This window comes from Hirundo rustica, chromosome 3 (genome assembly GCF_015227805.2).
Source record: "Hirundo rustica isolate bHirRus1 chromosome 3, bHirRus1.pri.v3, whole genome shotgun sequence".
Classification (NCBI taxonomy): domain Eukaryota; kingdom Metazoa; phylum Chordata; class Aves; order Passeriformes; family Hirundinidae; genus Hirundo; species Hirundo rustica.
The window spans coordinates 101,377,830-101,387,945 of record NC_053452.1 but is presented as its reverse complement, the minus strand read 5'-3'; the positions used below and the strand labels follow the sequence as shown (position 1 = coordinate 101,387,945).

General features: G+C 42.2%; 1 protein-coding gene across 2 annotated transcripts in view; it reads left to right on the top strand.

Moving 5' to 3' along the window:
- Nucleotides 1-894: 894 nt before the first annotated feature.
- MBOAT2 (membrane bound O-acyltransferase domain containing 2) overlaps nt 895-10,116 on the top strand; it is a 92,085-nt gene continuing 82,863 nt past the window's right edge. Inside the window, exon 1 of one of the 2 annotated variants that reach the window (XM_040058973.2) lies at nt 895-1,022. In XM_040058973.2, coding sequence (XP_039914907.1) covers nt 951-1,022 — 72 coding nt within the window. In that variant the 5' untranslated portion in view covers nt 895-950. The remainder of the gene's footprint in view (nt 1,023-10,116) is intronic. The other variant, XM_058419824.1, reaches the window with a different exon arrangement.

Sequence of the window (10,116 nt, the reverse complement as noted above, 5' to 3'; positions counted from 1 at the left end):
TCCTTAAGTCCATGGGTGGCTGTAAGAACAGGGTTTCTTTACCCCTTTTTTGCGCCACTTCTTCAGGGCTCAAGGCCACCCTCATGCCCAGCGTGTCTCCATCACTCATCCAGCTCTGTGTATGCCCCTGCTGAGCGCCCATGTGCCCGTCTGGGCAAAGGGGCGACGGCTCGGAGCCGGACGTAGGCTGAACTCTTCATTACCTCAAACAGGCATCTGCACCCACACGGCCGGGCGCTACCCTCAGCGACAGACCCCTCCTCAGGGGCCACCTGGGCCGCTGGGCACACACCGCGCCAGCACTGCTGTCCCTGCCCGGCCGTCCCTGTCCGCCCACCCGCGCAGGGGAGCGCCACTTCCCATTAGGTGCCCGCATCCATCACCCACCCTCAGAGCTCACCCCGAGTACCTGGGCGCAGGTCAGCGCTCAGAATCACAGAAACAAGTGGGAAGAGACTCCGAGATCATCGAGCTCTGCCTATGAGCGAACACCACTATGTCAACTAGACCAGCACTGACTGGTCTTTGCTTAAACACCTCCAGGGACGGTGACTCCATCACCGCCTTGGGCAGCCCTTTCCAACGACTAAGACCTCTCCCAGCGAAGAACGTCCAAGCAGAAGGTCCCCTGGCGCGGGCTGGGATGAGGCGAGGCAGCGCCGGGCCCCGCGCGGTACCTGCGCGGTGCGCGCAGCTCCCGCCCACCCTCAGCGCGGAGCGGCCGGCGCGGGGCCGCCCCGTCCCGCCCAGCCCGCGGGGGGCGGGGATTGGGCGAGCCCGCCCGTCACTCCGCGGCGGCACCGCGCGGCGATTGGCCGTGGGCGCCGTCAGTCATCGGCGGGACCGCGCCCCCCCCTTGTTGTCACGGCGCCGTGCGGGGCTGGGGCCATTCGCGCCGCCGTTGTTGCCGCCGCCGGAGCCCGGGCGGGGAGCGGCTCCCCGGCCTCGCCATGGCCACCAGCACCACGGGCTCCACGCTGCTGCAGCCTCTCAGCAACGCCGTGCGCCTGCCCGTCGACCAGGTGAGGATGGGGAGGTGCCCGCCCCGCCGCCGCTCCCGCGGGCTCGCCGGGAAGGGTCCGCGCCGCGCCCCCGCTCCGCGCCGTCCTGCCCCGCCCCGTCCCCCCGCGGCCCCTCCGTCCATCCGTGGGGCCGCGGCGGGGCGGGCAGCGCCCGGGGTTGGGGGCGGCCGCGGTTCCCCTCCGCACCCGCGGGCGGGGGGGCGCCGGGGCGGCGGCCGCGCTTCGCGGGCAGGTGCGCCCGCTCCGCGCCCGCCTCGGCCGGTCCAGCATCCCGCCCGCATCCGAGCCCGTCCTGCCCGGCCCTGCCTCGCCCCAACTTGTTGGCATCGTCAGTCGGCCAGATGTGGATCCGTAGCTGGGAATGGGGCCGGTACCGGCTCAAGGGATGCAAAGGTTGGGTAATAGTTGCAAATGCAGAGCAAGGCGCTGCGCCTGGATGCGCCTGCCAGGGGGGTTTACAAGCGGTGTTAAATAATGTGCGCCGCACACAATGCTGCTGGGAATTCGTATGTGCTTTGTAGGCAGAGCGTTTCTGTGGTATCTATTGTCCAAGTGATACAAAATTTCCGGAAGGCTGTTAATCCTGGTGTTTTCACGAAACATCAGAAAATTAGAAAATAATATTTGGAAGCTGAGGTTTGCTGAGTTTAATCACTGAAGTTGGACCAAAATGTTTGTTTATGGGGAAGTGGTCTAGATCGCCTAATCTACAGAATATTTATGTATTGAGGAATACATAAGAAAAGTATTCTGAAGTAATCTCTTATATAAATTTTGTAGCACCAAGAAATTTCATGTTATGTTTTAGTTTTTGGTTTTTTTTAATGCTTCATTTGTGTGCTTATGAGTGAAACGCATCAAAGGAAAACTGTCTATGCTTCAGGAGAGGGCGACTTTGATGGCTTGGTTTTACAAAATGCACCTAATAAGTGAGAGAAGTAACTGGAAATGAAATACAGAGGAAGGATCATGCCTAATGAAAGTATTTTGGAAGTGACTGTTACTCATTCTTCTTTTTCTTCCCCCATTCCCCAGCCATTTGTTTGAATGGAACCATGGTTAAGGATACACATGAAAAAGTACCTTCTAGAAAACTGGTGAAATGGGCAAGTTGAAATTGAGCTTGCTGTGATGGAATAGATCCTGGGCAGCCCTTGCAACGATACCTGTGGCTGGGATCGATGGCACCTCATGGCTTGGTGCCTCATACCTGCAGGCCGTGAGCCGCTCTTGCCAGGTGCCATGTGTTTATTTCCATAAAATGTGCAGCTTCTACAGGGTACTGTAAAACACATCAGAGTTGATCATCTTTTTATGGCATGATGCTGGTGGTGTATAATTTACTGCTCGTATTAGTAGTCATAAATTTAATTGTTTAATGACATGGTGTGGCTACTACCAAAATTATTTTAATATTGTGGGTATGGCATTTTAATAATAATGAAGTTACTTTTTATCAAAGCCTGGAAACCTTCCCTGTATTGAATGTTTTGCAACAGATGCTCCTGTGGAGCCAAGAAGTTTTTATAAAGCACACTTTGAGCTCTGATGGAGCTTTTGGGAGTAATCACATTGGAGAGTGGCTAAACATGTAGTTCAGAAGATTTCTTATAAGCAGTTGGAAGTCAGACATACATCATTTTCAGACGTCAGTGGACTGTACATAATAGAGGTCCAGTAGTGTATGAAGAGCACTGATTGTGACTGGACTATGAGCTGAAGAGCTTGAAAATTATGTTGTACTGAGGAGAACATATCTGTAAAAAAATTGAAGTTTTTTTGCAACTTCAGCTCAAGGTTCTGTCTTGATAGTAAGTTTGTAATGCAGAAAGAATGTGAATTGTGTTCAGTGTAATCAAATCAAAGGGCGTGAAGGAGATAATGAGGGCAGGGAAGAAAAAGAAAGTGCTGATACTCTTTGGTGTGTTTGTCAGAGATTATGCATGGCATTTGGTGATACTATAAGCATATTCAGAATGAAAATGTAGCACTGCTTTGAAAAAATATAGAAGAATGAGGTTTTTTTGGTTAGTACATTGTTTCTACTACTTGCTCCAAACCTGTGCTATGACTACAATCATACCAATATAGCAGCTGCTTGAAATAGGCACTCTGGTATAATACCAGCACTCAGAACTGCTGGAGATCAGTAGGGGTTTTTTTTTTCTCCACTCAATTTCAGTTTTGACCACAAGTAGATACTAATCTTTATCCAAAATGTTGCTTAAATTGTGATTTAGGTTTCAGCCATTGCTATTTAATTATCTTGCTAAGGCATATAACTCTTGGAAGACAAACTGAGGTAGCATGTGTTCATGTTCCCTTACTCTCTGGTGTTCAAACAAATGAATTGAAAACCTTTCCTATTTGGCAGTGGGTGGAAGTAGAAATTCGAATTCAAGGTGAAGTTGCTGTCTAAGATTAATCAATCAGATCCACATCTGTGTGGATCAAGTGTGAGGATTTGATTACTTTTTTACTTAATGCTTGGCAGAACTAGAGGCAGAGGTTTGGGAGGTTTGGTGGTGGTGATGATGTGCTCTTGGAGGTCAGTGCAGAAGATGAAGGGTGAGCTCCATCAGAGCCGTTTGACGCAGCAGTCTCCTCTGTGCCCAATTGTTGCAGAAGAAAAGCTTTGTTACTTTAACAATTTGCTATTCCTAGACAGGTTTTTTTTTGGACCTAGAGTACTAGGTAGCTAAAGGAATGGAGAAGAACTTGTTTTCTGCTTCGGTGTGTACCCTCCAACGAAGTATTGTGCAGTAACTTGTTGCTGTGTTAAACTTTTGCTCTTGTTTTGTCTTGCACCAGGTTAACCTAAAGGGCTGCTTGGAAAAGTTAATGTGTTCTTTATAGGCTTCTTGGGCCAATTTTTCTGTTATTTTGTCATTTGATGAAAGGGAAGATGCTTGGTGTGAGCAAGAACCTACAGCAAAATTACCTTTCTTCTGTATTTTGTAGTAGGAAAAAAAAATCACTGCTTGGGAGTGAAGCCTCATAAAAGCTGCTTCTTTTCACATCTTGGAGAATGTAAGTTGGCCGCTCAGGAAAGGAAGCATTCTGTCAACAGCTGTGGCACATTAGATCTTTAAAGTTAATGAATGAGTGAATAAATATTAATGTACTACATATTGCTTGTGTCTTCTCAGGGGACAGAAGGAATAAAAGTAGCTGTGTCCTTCCTACCTGGACAACTTCCCAAGAGAAGTAAGGGAAGGTTTACCATAAAAACTGGGCTGCTAGAGTATCACATGTTGCATAATGCCCTGAGGTTGCAACTTGAATTATTTTATTGTAGTTACATCTGTCACCTAGCTTTATATTATTTCCTGTCTGTTCTCATGTCATGTGTATGCCTCTGCTTCTTTCTTCTTCCTCTAAGGTGAAGCCTGACAAGTAATATGTTGGACTTCGGTCTGTTTCCAGTTCTATCACTACCTTGCTGATTTTCTATTGACAAATGACTTATCTTGATGATGTGTCAGCTTACTTGTCATTAAACTGGAAAGATTTAAAATTGCTTTGACAATGATTCTAGGAGAGCAAAGCTTTCTTTTTGGCTTTTTGGTCTCTGTGGGGTTAGGGGAGTTCAGAGAATAATCATTGCTTTCACAGCTTCCACCAGAGGGAGCAGAATTTTTTTACTGAAAATGGACAGAAATTGTAGGGGTTATTTCTGCCCTTCATTTGTTGTAGAAATAGGTAGTTTCTAGTAGAGGAATAGTTGAGCACAGGGGAGATAGGAGGCTGACCAGGACAGTTGTGAACAGCAACTTTTTTAATGAGTCATCGAAGAGTTTGATCTTGAGATCATGAAATGTGGTCTGAACTAAGTGATTATTAGTCAGAACTTCAGTGATTATCTTTGAGATAAGAAAAGGAAGAATGTGGCTCTGAATACTAACAGTATGGCTATGTGAAGACATGTGGACAGAATAAAATGTCATGCTTATGATTATGCACTTGGCTTAAACTCCAGGATGTAAAAACAAGGATTGTTTTTTCAACAGAAGAAAAAAAAAAAATCTGTGCAATTTACACAGTTTTCTTGGTTTTTGGGTTGCTTTTTTTTACTTCCAATCTAGTTTTAGCTTTTATTTGGTTAAGTTTGCTCATTTGTGTAGAATAAATACAAATTTCTATGTGAGTGCCATCAGTCTAAGAAGAATCTAAACTGACTTTTTTATTAAGAATAGACATAAAATTCCAAGTCTTCTGAAACATTAATTGCATAAATCACAGAAACTTCTGTCATTTAGTGATCATAAGCCAGTTTGCTGTACCTTTATGTAATTTTCTGCATATGCTTCCTTGTACAGAGAGTTACCCAGGTTGCTTTCATCATGCCCTTAACACACTTGGTTCCACATAAAAGCACTGATGTATGTTGAGCCCATGTTTCACCTTTAAGCCCTCAAGGAGAATGGTCAGTATTTTTTCCTTGTATATATCTATTAAATGTTTTTTTCTTACATGCATATGATGTAAGAAAGCAATTTAGCAATGTTTTCTCTTTAATTATGATGCCTTGGAGGTGAGTTGTAGTTTGGAGAAAAGGCAAGGCTTGGAGGTGGGGTAGGGAATATTGCTGAGAAGCGTTATGTGCCTGATTTGCCTGCAGGGTATATCTGAGTATGTCTCCTAGTTAGATCTGTTATTTTACAAAATTTTGAGCATTAGTGATGCCTTATCCCTTGTTTTCCGCTAAGGCAACATTACATAGCCTACTGAGGGCTGAAATGTTTTAGTTGGATCAAAACCTTTTTGTCTAAACATGGAATGGATATCAAAACGCTTGTCCTGTATAACTGTCCAGAATTTAGATGGCCTGACACTTGACTGAAGCATCATCAAACTAGAAAAAAGAATAAAGTGAAGGGTGTTCCAAGTTTCCTTCTTTCATCATTGATTCTTAGACCCTTGTGTGTGGTTGTGGGACCCAGAGCAGCTCGTTACTGATTTTTCACATGGCCCAGAAGATTTATAAGTAATAGATGTGAGTAAAATTAGCATTCACAGGTGTGTAAAATGCAAACAAGTCAGGGGAGTGGTAGGATAAGCAGATTGTGCCCTTACTTTGCCCTGTTCTTTCTTTATGTGCTGCTAGCAGAAGTCAGGAGAATGAAGGATGGTTGGCAAAACATGATCTTCTATGGTGATAGATAGAGACTGTAGTTGGTGGAAAAAAGCCGGAAATAAAGTTCTCTTCTTCATTCTGTATGTGCTGTTCTCAGTGACTGGATGTTTTGAATTGTTTGGGTTTGCTAGCCAAGTTTTTAGTGGTTTCTTAACTTCCCTTTGAACTCTTGGAAGGGAGGGAATGTATCATAAGGAGGGTCTTCTGCAGTGACACCTTTCCCAGGTTTTACTATCAGTGGTTAAGTGTTGACTTACTCAACAAACAATAGGTAAAGAGTTAACTCTGCAATTAAAAATGCACAGAGCAAGATGAAACGGTTGGGGTAAGAGGAAAAATTGACAAGAGAAAGAGACTGTCTTGAAGGAAGAGGTGAAATCTGTCATGAACTGAGTTGGAAAAGAAAACAAACACTGGTTACAGTGTTAGAAAAGATTTATTAAGTGATAGATTTAGTGCAAGAAGGAAATACATCTGATATTCAGGTTCATTAGTACTGTTGTGAGGATGCAAATTACAGAGCTGCTTAAATTCTTTAATATTTATGGAAGCAGCAGTGGATTTTGTTCTCTCACATGCTTTCATACTCATACTGGGTATGTTTTCTTCAGTTTTTTGCAAAGCAGTGGAAAAACTCAAGTATTAATGCACCCAAGGTTTCTACAGTGAGCATCTAAACTAAACACTCTTTACCTGAAAAGCTTACAGTCCTCTGCTTTGTTTTGTCACGTTGTTTTTCCATCCTTATGCAAGGTGTTGGGGTGGTGTAAGTGTGGACACTTACCTGTGCTTGTGACAGTACAACCGATATCTGAAGCCAAAATGGAGTTCAGGAATTGCAATGGAAATACTGCAGTTCTGGGATGCTGAAAAGAAATAGTGGAGTGCTCAAAGAACAGTCTAATAAAGAAAAAAGAGCAAGGCATAAGGAAGATGAAAAGAGTTACTTTTTATGAAGTGCATGGTTACCACTGTGTTGTTTTCTGTTTCTGAAGGGTTTCTGCTGCAAATCTCTTGTACCACAGCTATGTTGATCTTTTTTCTTCATGGGCTTTTTCTTGAGGACTGTGCTGACTTTAAGCAAGAGTTCTGAAAACCAATAAAGCTGAAATAGATGAATGATCTTTGTCATTCAGTACTCCTGACATTTGTTGACTTTTAACTCATGTTTACTTGTTCCTGTGTTGACCTAATGAGGCACTGAGATACATCCTTTGCAGCCTTGATTACAGAATGCTTTCTTCACATTTATTTTTTTGACTAATGTGCACTTTTTCATGAGTAACAGGAGCCCTTTTTTCCCTTGAACTACGGAGTCCAGACTGGAGTTTTATTTTCTCCTGAAAAGTGAGAACAACTGCACATAGCCAAGTGAAAACCTGTTTGGTTGATGTGTGCATTTTCACAGTATTTGTGTTACAAAGAAAGTTGATGTAGCTCTTCAGTATGGCTATTTAATTTTCTTTCCTTCCTTTGGGAAGTATTTTAAATTCAACATTAGTTGAATCAACATTGTTAGTCTTTTAGCACTTGTTTAAGTGAACAGATCTGTCTGAGAATTTCAATTTGTCTGCAAAATTAGATAAGTGCTAGCTATGCCTACTTGTTTAAAATGATCATTCTGGTAGCTAAGCCATCTTTTGCAAAGGAAAACTTCCACAGCTCTGCCTTTTTATTCTGGAATAATATGTCCAAAGGTGAAGAAGCTATCTTGGTTTGGCCATAGTGTTGTGATTTTCTGTAGTTGGGATTCTGGTGTTTTCTTCTATCTCCAGTTAAAGTGCTTTAAGCTGCAGAAGGTGTACTTATTCTCAAATGTGGCTTTTGAGCATACTAGTTGTATTGCTACAGTGGTATATTCTATATTGTAATGCCACCTGTACAGATCATTCTTAACATTTGGCTTTTGGCTGAGTAATGCTCCTGATTCTACTGTTTCCTCTCAATCTTACATATATGTATAAATACACACCTATATAAACCCCCAGTTATCCAACTGACTAAGCATATCTTTGAAATAGTGAACTGAAGGCCCAGACTAAAATGAATTGGGTTTCATTCTTCATGGTGGAACGGCTAGAAAGAATTTGAGGTCATCACAAATCTGCAGGAATTTTAGAAGTTCAATGATAGCTGAGATGTGTAGAAGGTCTGGCTTAGAATACATTAGCAAATCATTTGCTGTAATGGAATTGAATATAAGAAGTCAGATAAAATATTTTAATATAGAAGTAGAATTTTAAATGCTACTAAAATATTATTAAAAATGGAATTAATTTGAAAAGATGTAACATCTCAAAGTAGTGTCCATTGCTTGTATAGATTACTGCAGATGTTTAAAGGGCTGCTGTTATAGTGCTTGGAGATGAGGCTTGGCTGATCTCATGGTGATGATTCCTGAATTGGGAAAAGCAGGAAGATAACAGACATGGAAGAATATAGACTGTGTTGGATAGTAGTTCATTTAAGGTACAGTGTGGTGAAGCCCTTTCCTGTTTTTTTTTCCTTCCCATGGAGAGCACCGACCATTTTAAAGATGAGGAACATTTGTTCTACTTGCTAATTGAAATTACTGTTGTCATTACCAGATTTATGCTCGCTATATGGACAATAGACTTACTTTCAATGTCTCTTGCTTATTTTAAGATGTAGTTCAATTTCTCACATACCAGGAAGATATAATTGTAGTGAAGTAGATCTTAATTGAGAAAATGTCAGTTTCTGGTTGCATTTCAGAAAGAGACCTCCATAGGTGTTGGTTATTTTGCTTTATTTTTAAATGCCTAGGAAAGTGAATAGCTTGTAAAGTTTTTGCAAAATTTTGGACATTGTAGTGGTTCTCTGGACTTTAAAATAAAAACTTGTCATTCAAATACACATTTGAATACTCTGTATTTAAGAAGACACAGAGAATAGAAATTTTCATTTCCCTTGGAGCTGCTAGATGGAGCTTAAAGATTAACTAGCAAAAAAAAGGATAAAAGAATGTAAAAGTATGCACACAGGATGATGAACATAGCTGAAACTATTGGATAAACAGATAGGGAGGAATATAGTGGTTCTTTTGGCAAAGTTCTCTCTCAAGAAGTAACAGCACATGCCCCCCCCAAAAAGTTCAAGGAAAGGTCACCTGTAATATTGAGGCATTAATTGGGTATGACCACCAGAGACCCCTTTAGACAGCCCTCTAGGACCATAATGGGGCTTCCAGTAGGAGATGGATGCATGCAAATTAGTTCTAGGGAAATGTTTATGTATTAGCTAGGAAGTACACTATAATGAATATGTATGATCATGATGGAATAAATACTGTTGTAAAATTTCACACACACATTTGATTAGAGAAGATATCCTCTGAAAGTGTCCAGCAGTGTAATAAAGAATGCCTGCTTTCTAATACTTCAAACTGTGTTATTTTCCAGCTGATTTTGTTATCAGTGTACTGCTGATACGTGTGACTGAGTAGAGATTCTGAGTTCGTCTCATTATGTGCATGTGCACTGCAAGTGTGATGAAAATCCATGGTTTTAACAGCACAGTAACTGGAGTTGGTCTTTGTTTGGAGCTGTGTTTTGCCAACATAATGCCAGGCTGTGGTGTTTGGATGTTGTAAACTCTTTTTCCATGGTAGTCTGAGATCTGCAATCCTTAACTGGCCAAACCAGTTTTTGCTTAACAGAAGCAAGTGGTTTAGGTCCTTATTTCTGAAGAGAGAAGGAAACAGAACACACAAACAAAAAACCCAGGCCAGCGTTCTTAGTCTGATTTCACCTTTGAACCAAATTTGCATCCTAGATTTTGGGTATTCCCATGAATAAATGGCTTTTTTTGACAACTCGTGATCTATAATGTTGAATTCTTAAGAGCCCTTCAGCCAATGTCTTCCTATCCTTAATGAATTAGTTTTGGTTGTTTTCACTATAAAACGTACTTGATGTTTTGTTTTACATCTTTAGT